This window comes from Oryza glaberrima, chromosome 2, assembly GCF_000147395.1.
Source record: "Oryza glaberrima chromosome 2, OglaRS2, whole genome shotgun sequence".
Lineage (NCBI taxonomy): Eukaryota > Viridiplantae > Streptophyta > Magnoliopsida > Poales > Poaceae > Oryza > Oryza glaberrima.
In genome coordinates, this window is record NC_068327.1 from 4,190,444 (window position 1) to 4,204,588 (window position 14,145).

Below are 14,145 nucleotides of genomic sequence, written 5' to 3' on the forward strand. Positions count from 1 at the left end.
TCCCCTTCTTTGTAGGAGCAGTTTTTTCAAGTTTAGCTTCCCGTAGCAATATAATGGCCACCTGGCCGGTTGTGTCGTATAACTAAAACTCTGTTTTCTTGTCCTGTAGCAATGGCCACCTAGTCGGTTATGTCGTATAGCTAAAACTCTATTTTCTTCTAATATATTGGCGTGCATTCTTTTAAACGGAATTACTTGGATCATGGACAATGTGAATCTTTAATTAGCTAGCTATGGAACATGAACCATAGTTTTTTTTTTAGATGGACCTGTGGACCGACAAGAACCTGAGTAGGAGAGAGCCTATGTGCAGGCAGCTGGCTAACCGCTAATGCATGGTCCAGGCTTTATCTCAGAAAAAAAAATAGTTTGGTTAGATACGCATCGTTGCATGCAGTAGCTCAATCTATCTATGAACCAAAATGTATATTTTCTGATCATGATGCTATGTCGAAATGTGCCCTACCTTTTCGTGACATGATCTTTAGTAGGTACTAATTGGTTTTGTTGATTCCATGTACACTCCAAGTGGAGAGATAGGAGAATCTATATTAGTTGCTACAAATAATCCTCAATGTGAACCATGAGCACATGTCTGTATGTACAACATATAGCTAGCTAAGCAGCTCATAATTACTCCCTCCGGTTCCATATTAATTAACGTTTTGAATAAGATTAAGATCAAACTTTTATAATTTTGACCATCAATAACTTTAAAAAATATTTAGCGTAAAGGAACTAGAACAACATATATAGATTTATCTTTCAAAACGCTATAATAAAAGTAAACATATATTTATTTATTATATATATTATAATAGAAAAATAAGGTTAAAGATATATTTTATAAACCGTGTCATTATCTAAAACGTCAATTAAGATGGAACCGAAGGGAGTAATCACTAAGTTTGACCTTTATTTTTTTCATACATAAGGTTAATGAAACAACATGCTCCGTTAATTTGTGTGCAATTTATTACTACAGTTAATCTTTGTGTTAATTAACAATTAATTAATCTCATTTTATTGTTTTGGTTAACAAAGCTTATGATTAGTTCTAAGCAAGGCACCTATCAAATAATACCAGTATCGATGTAGACACGTCTTGCAAGGTCTTTACCTTTTTAAAAAATGGTCTTTTACTTGGTCATTGACTTCATCAAGTGTATATGGAGTACTTGACGATCGAAGTCAATAGCTAGAGTCCCTGATCGACTTGGAATGCAACAGAAACGAACAAATCTTATTTTCAGTGCATATATATAATATAATATATATGGATGATTAGATAACCTAATTAGTTTGAATGGATTCTTATATGCTCAAGAAAAAAACAGTGACATCCGCATGAATGTTCTTAAGTTGACTTGCATATTTGACTGGAATATTCTCTCACATACATCTCGATCATTTATTCATTAATACATCATGCTTCACCAAATATTAAAATTAAACTAGTTGCATTGCTAGTTATATATGTGTACCAAGTTTAGCCACTCGAATGATTCTAAATAATAAGCTATCTAGCACAAGTTGGACCCAAGATAATGAGACACATGACACTGCACAAAGTCTTTACTGGAAAGAAAACTGCAACCTCTAAATTATGTGGCAAGTTTGGTAGCATACAAACAGACAGTGAGCTAAATTAAATAGCACTCCTGGAGGCAATAAAATTCAGAATGCATTGTACACAGGCTAACTAATTCTGTATATAGACTTCACTCAATGTGAACACAACTATTTTTGACCTCCTCTAATGTATAGATTATACAAGTTTTTTTTCCTCGAGGGGAGATTGTATATATGTTAATGGTACTACACTTGTAGACATGTCACACTAATTAATTGGAAATGAACCCGGTATGCTCGCCGGGTCAAGACGATGTCAACCTTAATTATTAACACGCCACTAGCTTAGTCAATATGTGCTTTCATATATGCTCAATATCTAATTAGCATTATTGGTAGTTCATTAGCTAATAAGCTTAGTTCATTAGCTAATAAGCTACACAAGTTGTACAAATATACTCCTCTCCAATATTTTCTTTTTCATTGTCTTTTCACTATATCTTGATCAAGATTTCATTGGCTAATCGACCATTAATTTTTCTAACTTACGCTACCATATTACTAAAACAGAGGCGATAATTGCACCCTCGCCCACTGGATCTCTGATCTACTGTACTGTAAATACGTCCCTAGCTCAAAGTAGTATAAATATGCTCCATCAACTGTAAATATTTCAACGCGACTGTAAATACATATCTTGAAATACACTCTCTGATCGATTTAACTTAATTTGATCTCAAATTTATGCTTACGTTGATTACACCATGATCCAGATTTCGCGTCAGATGTCTGTCGAAAGAGAAAGCATTTTAACGTCAAGTTGTTAAATCTTTTTGTTAAATGGTAATTTGTCGTTAATTCTAGAAAAATTAATAGGCAGACCACATCTTTCGACAAATAAGTATAACGCGCATATTTACTACATCTACAACCATATATGGTCTTTCCCGAACACATCTTTTTTCGTGAACGCCATATATGGTCTTCTCTACACAAGCTCGAAAATTCCAAATACATCAAATATTCCGATCATATCCTATAGATTGTGGGAAGGCACATAAATTTACGCTAAATGTGCACGAATGTGTAATGATTGTATATATTAGTTTGTATGATATCACCTAAACAAGATTTTACGAAAGGTACATTGTCCCCTGTTTAATTCAGAATTCACTTGACTGCGTGTATAGAATAAATTAACCTTTCGTCATAGATAAGCTTAATTACTCTGTAACCCAAGCATGTAGTATTATATAGGGCAGAAACTTTCCTAGGATTGGACAAGAAAACACTCAGCAAGTCATTAGCAAGTTCCCGGTAATTAATTATATCTTAACACTAGTACAATTTAAGCTATATATGATTGAAGAAGACATGTGCAATTTACTAGAGGATCAAGGAAGCATCGATCGACCAAAAGTTGTTGAACACGCACAGCGACAAGTCCACAAGTGAAGTACTAGTAATTATTCTTAACTAATTGGGGTTAATAGAGACCTGCAGCTACATACTAATTATTTAACTGACCAGTACGAAATAGCTTGAGCATATACTGATCAGATTATTTTTTAATTAGTATTATATTGTCTAAAAAAACACATCAGAATATACAAGACTTATGTAACAATCACCACATCACCACTGCATTTGGAAAGACGCAAGAACAGGGAATTTTTCAGGAAAACAGCGTGTTTTCTCCTTGAGATTTCCTGTGGAGATTCTGTCCCAAATAGTGCCTATATATATGACAGAATGACACATCAACCGATTGAGACTTCTTCTCTCTTATAATTGAAATGAAATTAGGAGAAAAAAAATTAAGTTTGATTGTGACAACTGACAAATCCACTAATTAATTTGAATCTTTAATTTCATCTATATGCATGTATCCCTCACGAAAAAGAAACCATCCAACATATATCATCATCCTCCAGAGCACATTGGTTTTATGAGGAAAGAGAAAAACACATCCAAAGTTAATCTCTTATGTTTCCCCTTAAAGATATAATGAAAGTACAACTTCTTGTCTCTGCATTAACGAGAGAATGCACACAATCATTACGCTGCCATGATCTAATAAAGATGCCAATTGCCAAAATAAATTAGATCACATCTAAAGTTTCTCTAGTCAGCAAAGTGTTTTTTTTCCCTGGATTGATTATTATTTTTGTTCTTCCATGTATATATATATCTCACTTGTGTAGGAGAGACATATATTATATGCCCTAAGATTATATCCTGAGTACATAATCACAAATGCTTGCTTTGTCCAGAATATTTGTTGGATTGATGCCCTAGAATTGATAGGTTTTGGCCTATGTTCTATCTAATTAATTTATGCCACTTTTCTCACCCTAAAAAAATGTTCTAATTAATTTGATTTGATATACAGGATCGAAGCTAGGTGATCTTAGCTAGTCTATATAGAAAACGCAAAGTTACACATTTAGAATCTCATTTATTTAAAGAGTAGTGTTCCTATATCATGGTATATGTCATTGTAGCTTGGTAGCTAAATTAATTGCAATGGTGTCATGAACTTGACACAACATAATCCATAATTCAAGGATGCATGCATGCCTCTACCATGCATGCATCTAGCTAAAAGCTAACATGGATCACTAACTAGTTGTAAACTTGTAATTAATTAGGCCCCATTAATCTCCATCTAGGTTAACACATTTGCTAGGAGAGATGCAAGCTAATGATAGGACATGGATGACTGCAGAGAGAGGTGAGAGATAGCATTAGCTAGGTCCTACATTATTAGATAAGCACAAAGATATATATTTTATGCCAGGGCTAGCTTTGCATGCCATCATACACAAGCGCACACACACACACACTTGTTAATCCTCCTAATGATCAAATCAAGCTCTCACACAAGCTATTATACAAAAGGCCACCATTGTTTCCTTCTGATGCTTACTTTGCATATCACCCATTAACCAATTACTTAATTACTTAATTGTTTCTCCTCCCATGGCCCCCACATGTAATACACACAACCTGCCACTCTCATCCCTAACCTGCCTGCCAACCTATGTGTATAAATTCCCAGCTCCTTCCCTCCCATCTGAGAAGAAAGCAGCAGCAGCAGAGAATTCATCACCCAGCAAGATCAGTCAGGATCAGCTAGCTAATAAGCTAGCTACAAGCTTGATTAGTCACAAAACCACAAGACAATTAGCTAGAAGTATATACTGAGATGGGTGAGGAGGAGAAGATCATGGCAGCTGGGAAGAAGATGGTGAGAGTGAGGGAGTTCATCATGGAGGACTTACCGGCGGTGGAGGAGCTCGAGCGCCTCTGCCAGGCCGGCCTCTCCGGCGACAACGCCGCCGGCGGCGGCGGCGGCAAGAAGAAGAAGAGAGGCATGTCGCTCTACGCCGAGCAGATCGGCGACCCGTTCGCCCGGGTTCGCCATGCGCCGGACCACGTCATCCTGGTAATTAGCTACTCCCTCCGTTCCAAAATATAAAAATTTAGGACCAGATGAAATATGTCCTATTACAACGAATCTGGACAGGCAGCCTGACTGTGTTGTTGCATGCACTGTGTTAATCTGACAGTGATGTTCTTGATGTGATTAGTTGCTTGGGCGTGCGTAATTAATGCGCTGTCATTGGCTGCTTTGATCTGTGTATAGGTCGCTGAGTGTGGAGACGAGGTCGTGGGAGTGATCAAGGCGTGTGTCAGGATGGTGACCAGAGGCAGCAGCAGCAGCTTGAGGAAGACGAAGACGAAGACGAACAAGTTTGTCAAGGCGGCGTGTCTTCTTGGCCTCAGGGTGTCGCCGTCTCACAGGTGATCGATCATCCACGCCGCCATGGACGACCATTCATGCGTGTCCAAGCTAAGCTTTGTAGTACGTGCCATGGCGATGGCGATCGAGCTAGCTGGTGCTGACGACGACGAGGTGTTCGGTCTTTTGCAGGCGGCTCGGGATCGCGACGGAGCTGGTGCGGAGAGCGGAGGAGTGGTGCGCGGCGAGGGGCGCGGCGTACGCGACCATGGCGACGACGGCGTCGAACGCGGCGTCGCTCGCGCTGTTCCAGGGCCGGTTCAAGTACGCACTGTTCCGGAAGCCGCGGTTCCTCGGCCACCCCGTGCACCGGCACCGGGCGCGCGTCCCGCGCGCGCACCGCGTGCTGCAGCTGCCGCCGCCGCTCGCCGCGGCGGCCTACGCCGCGCTGCTCCCCGCGGCGGCGGCGGCGCCCGAGTTCGTCCCCGCCGACCTCCCGGCGCTCCTCGCGCACAAGCTCACCCGCGGCACGTACCTCGCCGTCGAGCGGAGCCCCGGCGCCGGCGCGCCGTCGTCGTTCGCGGTGCTCAGCGTGTACGACGCCACGCGCTCCCTCAGCTTCCGCGTCGGCGGCGCGCCGCCGCTGCTCCGCGCGTCGCTCGCCGCGGCGCGCGCGCTCGACCGCCGCGCGCCGTGGCTGCGCGTCCCTTCCGTCCCCGACGTCTTCCGCCCCTTCGGCGCCTACCTCCTCTACGGCCTCCACATGTCCGGCCCGGCGGGCGCCGCGCTCCTCCGCACGCTCTGCCGCCACGCCCACAACGTGGCGCGCAACAACCCGGCGTGCGCCGTCGTCGCCGCCGACGTCGCGCCCGACGACCCGGCCGCCGCCGCCGTGCCGCACTGGCGACGCTTCTCATGCGACGAGGACGTCTGGTGCATCAAGAAGCTCACGTCCGTCACCGCCAACGGCAATGCCGCCCCCGCCGCCGGCGACGACGACGACTGGACGACGGCGCCGCCGTCGTCCGTCCTGTTCGTGGACCCTCGGGAATTCTGAAACTCCATTCAGTTTTGGTATTCTGACGACGTTGTAAATACATCACCATACATGACATGTGTGTGAGCTGCAAGCTTTGCAAATGGATGCAAAAAAAAAAAAAGAAATTCATTGCAAATTTGCAGCTTGGAATATAGATAAAAAAAAAATTACACCCCAATAGTGTAGTAAGTTCAATTAGCACTTGCCTCCTACTAAGTCTAAACCCTGAAGATTCCATCATCAAAATGGACCAGATTAACTGTGTAACAAGAGAAAAATAACACATGTGCAAATCACAGATTCAGACAGCCTGTGCTTGGGTCCTCTCTTGCTGTCATCAATCAGAAAATTCAAAGGGAACAATTACATCTGAAGAATTCTCTGGTCTGAAAAAAAAAAGAACTATCATTGACTGAATGAGTAAAGTATCAGAAAGCAAAGGATAATAAAAAATGGGTGTGATTACTTATATTGTAGCAATTTTTTCATCTTGCACAAGATCACATATTATATATTAAATTCATACATCCCAGGATTTTTTTTTAAAAAAAAGAAACTTTCAGACATCAATTTGATGGGGCCAGTTAAACTAAGTCCATAGAAGAAAATATCCATTTTAGGATCACATCGTACCAACCCCATATGGCATGAAAAGGAACTCAAATACTAATCAGTAGGCCCTGGACAAGGCCCTCATAAACCTAATCATAACTTGGATTTTCTTCAGACAATAATACCAGATACAAACAACATACAAACAAAAGAACAAATAATTATGTTCATAACCTAGTGTCCTCCTATTGTTCCTCTAAAACCTGGATAAGATCATAAGAAGCAAAGTCATGACCACTGGCAGATTGATTCCTCTAGCATCGTCCACAAAGAGTGTAGCCAAGAATAGCAAAGAAAAACAAGAGATAGTTTGGAGGAAATGAAATAACCTGTATGAAAGATACTAGATAACAATATGATGTTTAAATGGTTAGGAATACGATATCAAACAAGCGAGGAAATGCGATGGTCTAAGGGGAACTACATGACATTTTTTTTTCACCGGGAGTAAGGGAGTATTAGTAGCGACAAAAGGACATAAGGGAGTATTAGTAGAGACAAAAGGACAAGTTTAAAAGTCAACATTGAGGTGCATATAAATCATTTTCTTAGTGACATCAGAACAGAATAAAAGATATTCTGTTTGTATCAAGACAAAAGTGCAATTGTTTATGTCAGATGTCATGTAAAATTTATTCAAACTATTCAAAGAACATTCTTTGATATTTTTTGGTCTAAAGAACTAACATAAATAGGAGGCTACAAATTAAAGACACAAAAGCATATTTGTTGTTGGCTCTCATATGCAGACTGAGAATAACTTATGACTAGGTCCTGACACCATACCTAAGCCTAATGAAGACCGCAATGTGGACATGGAATACGCATAATCAGTCCAATCTGCCTGCATGAAACTATGCGCTGAATTCTAGATTTCTAAAAACTACAATTTGCCAGAGATAAAAAAAACGTCCAATCAGCTAGTGATCCACTTGAGCAAAGAAGAAAAGATCTTATTAGAAAAGTTAGACAAAAAAGAAGATGTAACAACAATACCCTTTAATTGGCCTTGCTGGTGCATGAGGAATGTACTGAAGTTAAGAAAGCAAATGACTAGGAAAAATAGTAGATTTGCTGGAAAGAATCAGGAAAATGAGAAGGTGCCAAGGTGGCACCAAGTCATCACTAAAGAAATATTATACAGTGGATGATAATGTTTAGTCCCAAGACATTGTAAATTATGCCCAAACAGATAAATAAACTATTTTCTGAAACAGTAATTTACTAGAGAAGACTACTCACAATAATGCAAAAATATATACCACTGGTACTCAAACTCACCACCAAAACAACTCCCCTCCTGTCACATCCCACTTCATCTGTCTTGACACAACGTGGAGCGATGAAATTAGATCAGTGGCAGTCAACATTAAGAAAAGAATGAAAATAGTTCAGTGGCAGTCAACATTAGGAAAAGGATAAATTATTTCATAAACCACCTACGCTGTCAAAAGCAATGCCTGTCAACTAAGTTTGGAATGCCTCATATCTAGTCCTGTCCAGTCAGCATTCAACATGTTTAAACCAAGTTGAACAGTAAACAAGAAGCACATTTGATGCTGATATTCATATCGCAGGGCATTTAACGACAATATAAGTCTCCATCAGGAGGCAGGACGATAGTCCACATGAGCTAACCTCTAATCAACTGTGTGCTTTAGCTATGAGATATGGAACGAAAGTAACTGGAGGACTTTCCAGCACAAGGAGTTGCCGGCGCTAACTCTGCTAGCCAAGATAAAGGAGGAAGAAAAACATGGGGGTTGGCGGGCGGAAAAAATCTCGCCGCCTGGTTGACAATATAACTGCCTATAGTTAGGGCCACAGCCCTGGTTTTTTTTTTTGTTTCCTGTACCTTATCCTTTTTGTACAGTTTTCGTCTCCTCTATTCAATGAAATTGGCAGCCTCGTCGATTCGTTCAAAAAAAAATAAATAATCAACTGTGTGCAATTTTCATTTGCATTTATATTCATCAGTTAGACCAGGGCAGGAAGGCCACCCATGGAATCACATGAGAAAACCACATGAGAGAAGTCACCTCTACGAGAGGTGAAATCTTGGAGCAGAGAGGAGGGGAAACGGACCTGGATGCTGGGCTTGGCATTGCCGGTGGCGTCGCTGCTCTCCTCTCCACCCTCCGGGCTCCTCTCCGGCGGCGGCGTCTTCCGCAGCGAAGACCTGCATCCCCGGTGCGATCCAAGCTTCGACCGCCGCCGCTGCCATGGCCGTTGCTGGTCGGAGAAGAAGGGGGGAGACGTGGAGGCCCAGGCCCAACAAGAGTACGGCCCAATTTAAGGAGGAAGAAAAAACTTTTTGGCATTTCATTTTGCTGTCCACATCATGCAGGAGGATGGAATGGATAATTGGATATGCATCTCAAATCAGAAGCAAATTCAATTGCCTTGTACACAACTCAGATGAACAAGTTGAAATATTTATTCAAGAAAAACTTAGTTGATGTTAAGGGAAGCTTGAACAGAAATGCTACTACCAAGAAGTAGCTCAAAACTATGGTGATATAATAACAGGAGTTACAGATTGTTACAGAAACTGGAGTTGCAGCATCTTTGCTGGGAATTCACCAGGCCCTCAGTATCAGCCACCACAGTTAGGTAGGATGAACCTTTTGGGTTGCAGATCATTGCCATCAATCTATATGTCTCAGCTCCGAAAACGGAGATGAAGAAAGATCCAAGATACAGTACCGGAAATTCTACAGCAAGTCACCGCTGTTAGCTGTTCTTGATGGATTTCCTCATGCCACATTCAATAAGTCTATTTATATGTGCTTACATAATTGTGTTCATCATATTTGCAGCTGAAAATATTTTGGCGAATCAGTCAAGACGGCGGAGAAGATACTCAACTTCAACATCCTTCGTCAAAGGCATTACCCACAGATCATATAGCTTAGATAGCACTTCAGGATTAACTTTGCACTCACTGTCACCTGCATTGCCTTCTTGCTTGTCAGCATTGTCCTCCAAAGTGACATTCTGACCAAATATCCTGGCCTTCTTCTCTACTCTCCTTTTCACCTTCTCTTCAACCGCCTTGAATGTTAGCAGATTCATCAGAGCCTTGGTATCCTGTTGAAAAGAGAGGGATATAATAAATTAAAGATCAGCTTCAAAAAATAAATTAAAGATTTAAAGGCCCAATGCTAGCAGCCTAGCAGGCAGTTCCTACCAAGAAATGGAGTGTATGCAGGAGTTAAACATCTAACACATGAAACTAAGTAGAAGCTAGATAAGAATGAAGCTAATCAGAATAAGACCAAGGAGTATTCACAATTTCTATAAATCAACCGTTTATTGCAAGATGTTTAAGAAAATTTGGTGTAGTGAGTATGAGATGTTAACTAAAAACAACCTTTGCACGGATTAGTGGACTATAATCTTGGGAAGCATCTTTGAACTTCACCTCAGCAACATATTTACCAATATGAATTCTTCTTGACAGGGCCTACAAAGAAATGATCAATACATTTCACAGATATACACTGATTGGAAACAATTTACCATTAATTTGCAATAATTTGTGCAAATTTTGCTTTCGCGTGCTGAAAGATTGAAAGAACATATCCTAGTAGCAACTAGATATATGTTTTTTTTAAAGAACGACCAAATTGATGGAATATCTAAAAGAAACAATAAACACAGAACATGTACCTTCAGACATGCAAAATCTAATGCAACTGTTTCTGCATAGTTACCATCATCTCCATCCACAGTGAATAGTGGAAGCAACTCGTTGAAATACATCTTCCATATTGCATCATTCACACTGACTGATGATGCAAAACAGTGCAAAACCTAACAACAAAGCAATAAAAACTCAGAACCTCAACAATCATTAGTCATCAGTTCATTGTAACTAATATTGTAAAGCTTAGTATTTACCTTTGGGTAATCTTTGGTAGGAAATAGAGGTGAAGGGAGATCTTGGGGAAAGAATGGAACATCTTCTGGCTTTTGGTATTGTCCGGCCTATCAGATTTCACAGATGTAATTAGATTCTGTAGAGGGATGCTTGGAAATGGTAATATGCTAATATCTGACTGTCAACATAGCTATACCAATGCTGTATTTTATGTTGATTGATTTTGACAGTTTTAATAGGATGCTGGATAAGATATACAAGTTGAAAAATAGCATAACAAAATTTCCCATTTAGTAAAGTACAAGAAAAATAATAGTAAATCATTTATGTTTTCTATTATTAATAGGGGATGGTACGGTTCAAACTTTTTTTCTCCATCGTCACTATTTTTCCCTTCTGATCACTTTCACTTGTTGAATGATCCGTAAATGGAAGTGCCTTTAAAACACATGATTTACCTACACATGTAGCATAGCCATTCTTTTGTTAATATAAATCTCATCCGATACTGTGTGTCCGTTCGAGGTACTCAAAATGAATTCGTCAAGCCAACATAAGCCGCAATGCCGCATGATTACCAGAATGGACATATCAGCATCTTACCCTCCGATGCTATCTTTCAATTCATCATGGTACAGTGGAGACCAAGGTAGATAAACTACTGCCAAAAAAACAATGTGGTAACGAAATACAAGCCTAGCCTGTAAGATCTGTGTGACTGAATTTCACATACGAATTCCTCAGCCATGAGTTTACTAATCACTAAGGTGACTGAATAGAAAGATTGGCCTCAGAAATTTCACCAGGCAAAAAAAAAAAATCTTCCTGTACAAGTTCATCATGGCTATGCTACACTACAACATGGTATAAAAAGGATCGATTTTGGTAAAGAAAACGTAAGGGGATCTAGTTGGGCAGGATACTGAATCATGAATCAATGGGGAGTCAAGACTCAAGAACAACGAGAGGTGGCGGGCTTACCTTGGCGTGCAGAACCTCGGCTTCCCGGACGAAGAACTCGGCGAGGGATCGGCCGCCGGCGGCGGCGGCGGCCGCGTATGCCGGCGCGTTGCGCGGGCGCCTGGCGCGCTCGATGAGGGCGAAGACGATGGAGTCCTCCTCCCGCACCAGCGCGTCGCGCACAGCCGCCAGGCTCAGCTCCGCCTCGCCCATCGATGATCTCTCGATCCGCCCTGTGATGACTGATGAGCTCGCGAGCTAAGGGAAAGCTGCTGCTGCTGCTCCTCCACAGCTCCACTCTGCTTTGCCAGTGGTGCCACTCTCCTAGGGGCCTCTTGGCTTTTTACCTATTAAGACAAAACGACTTATTAAAGAATAAAAATAAATTTATAGGTAAAACTTTTATATATGTGTTCTCGGTGATTTAAAAGCCAATACTGAAAAAGAAACTATGTTAAAAATATCTCAAAATTAATGTCAAAATTAAGTTTAAAAATTTAAATTTTGGCTTTTTCTTTGTCTGAATAGGTCATCCGATGGGAGCCCTAATGTGTTGTTCACATGGCAGCGATTTTTTTTATTTATTTGTTCAAACTTTCTAATAATTATTTATCATCTCTTATTATAAAGTTGTAACCCACTAACTACTAAATATTAATATGCAAAGATGTCATATCACCATCCACTAACAATCATTAAATTTAAACATCATGCAAACATGCTATATTATCTATAATTTTATAATTTATTAAATTTTTAGAGCTTTCAAAATGCAAGCGTGTTAAATCATCATCCCACATAATTCATATTATATTTCAATATATATCTTCATTATTTTTATAATATGCTATGTACCTATATAGTTCATCCTCTCTTAGTTAATGTTATTTCTTTTTTCTCTGATTAAGTCATATATCATATCAATTGTTTTTAGTGCTTAAAAGATTAATCTATGGTCCAACTTATCTCTCATTTTCTTCTCTCATTAATCTATATCACCTTAATTAATTTTAGCCTTTAGATGATTAATATACTGTCCAAACTATCTCAACATTTTTCTACTTTTATAAAATCATAGCATCTTACTTTCACATTTGAATTATCATTCTATATATTATTTAAACTTAAATTATCATAAACCATGTTAACTTACATAATCTTATGTTGTTTAGCTATTTGACACATTATTTTTACTTATTATTATCCCCGCAGCAACGCGCGGGGTTTCAACTAGTTTAAAAAACAAATTCCCCCAAAATACTTATTTTTAAATCTGACTTTTTTTTTCACACTGAAGTAGTCAGCATAAAACTGACACGTGTTATTTTGCCATGTCAGGATAGTGTGGCAAAATGTTCATATTTTTAAAAATAAAATTTGATATGTTTATTTTTAATATTTAAAAGGTAAAATAAATTCGGGAAAGAAAAAAAGAAGGCACTTTTCTGGTCTTTGCCACTAGTACTCACCAAAGTGGCCAAAGTATATATAGTAAACCAAAAAAGCCAACCAACAAACATCTGGATGATGTTTCCTTCACTGTCAGCGCCAAGCACTGAGAATTTGAGTCTGAGACAGCACTCCAACCAACCAAATCATTCTCCGCCAAATCAAATGTGCACTTGCGGGGACCTGGGATTAGGGGGGCTTGTGGATTGCATCCATTCTCAACCTTAACAACAAAAAGGAAAAATTGGTAATGGCAAAGTAGTAATGGGTCCATTTGGTTTGATGTCAAAAATATTGGCAAGGAACCAAACTTTGCCATTGTACTTCTTGGGGTCTTCCCATCCTATAGGATTTATTTGGCAAAGCTTCTCCTTTAGCTTCATCTCTCCTCTAGCTAAAACTGAACCAAACAATTTTAATTTCATCTAAAAGCGAAGTGGAACAAGCTAGAGTAATCTTAAAATAAACTAGAGAAATAGAGTAGAGTTTGGACCACTCCACTGCTCCATTTTAGACTCCACCCCTAAAGTTATTTTTAAAATTTTAGGACTGCCAACACTCATAATGTGAATGGAAGCAGTTCTTTTTACGTAAAGTTAAAGGGACATCCATCCCTGTTTAGGTGGGACCCACTCTCATGGGTGCACGTGTCAGAGACACGTATCCCTCTAACTTGCATCGATGAGTGTGTATATATTTACTATAATCATAGTACTTGCTCAGGAATAGATGAAAATGCCTTGAAAAGATGAACTGAGTAACTGTCTATTGGTCCCGTTAATAATTGGAATCAGGGTGCACGCATGTAGAAAGCAATGTTTCACTTGGGGCCAATAAGGAGCTAGGCCAATTTGTTAAGCAAATAACGAATTGTCGTTAAAAGAT

The 14,145-nt window shown here is 39.9% G+C and overlaps 2 protein-coding genes across 2 annotated transcripts; one reads left to right on the plus strand and one right to left on the minus strand.

Moving 5' to 3' along the window:
- Positions 1-4,687: 4,687 nt before the first annotated feature.
- Positions 4,688-6,654, plus strand: LOC127764452 (acetyl transferase GW6a-like). The gene is made up of 3 exons (XM_052289333.1): positions 4,688-5,020; positions 5,222-5,379; positions 5,510-6,654. The coding sequence occupies exons 1-3, from the start codon at positions 4,781-4,783 to the stop codon at positions 6,372-6,374; spliced, it is 1,263 nt and encodes a 420-aa protein (XP_052145293.1). The 5' UTR covers positions 4,688-4,780; the 3' UTR covers positions 6,375-6,654.
- A 2,928-nt stretch (positions 6,655-9,582) lies between these two features.
- On the minus strand, positions 9,583-12,121 carry LOC127761415 (chorismate mutase 2, cytosolic). Its single transcript, XM_052285706.1, has 5 exons — positions 11,833-12,121; positions 10,872-10,958; positions 10,641-10,784; positions 10,342-10,434; positions 9,583-10,058 (listed from the first exon to the last, which is right to left on the minus strand). Exons 1-5 carry the CDS (start codon positions 12,022-12,024, stop codon positions 9,807-9,809), a joined length of 768 nt encoding a protein of 255 aa, XP_052141666.1. The 5' UTR covers positions 12,025-12,121; the 3' UTR covers positions 9,583-9,806.
- Between the last annotated feature and the right edge of the window lie 2,024 nt (positions 12,122-14,145).

Coding starts and splice junctions, on each gene's coding strand:
- LOC127764452 (XM_052289333.1), top strand. CDS start 4,781: ATGGGTGAGGAGGAGAAGATCATGGCAGCTGGGAAGAAGATGGTGAGA. Junction 5,021..5,221: donor CGCCGGACCACGTCATCCTG/GTAATTAGCTAC, acceptor ATCTGTGTATAG/GTCGCTGAGTGTGGAGACGA. Junction 5,380..5,509: donor AGGGTGTCGCCGTCTCACAG/GTGATCGATCAT, acceptor GGTCTTTTGCAG/GCGGCTCGGGATCGCGACGG.
- LOC127761415 (XM_052285706.1), bottom strand. CDS start 12,024: ATGGGCGAGGCGGAGCTGAGCCTGGCGGCTGTGCGCGACGCGCTGGTG. Junction 10,785..10,871: donor CTACCAAAGATTACCCAAAG/GTAAATACTAAG, acceptor CTTTGTTGTTAG/GTTTTGCACTGTTTTGCATC. Junction 10,059..10,341: donor GTCCACTAATCCGTGCAAAG/GTTGTTTTTAGT, acceptor TCTTTTCAACAG/GATACCAAGGCTCTGATGAA.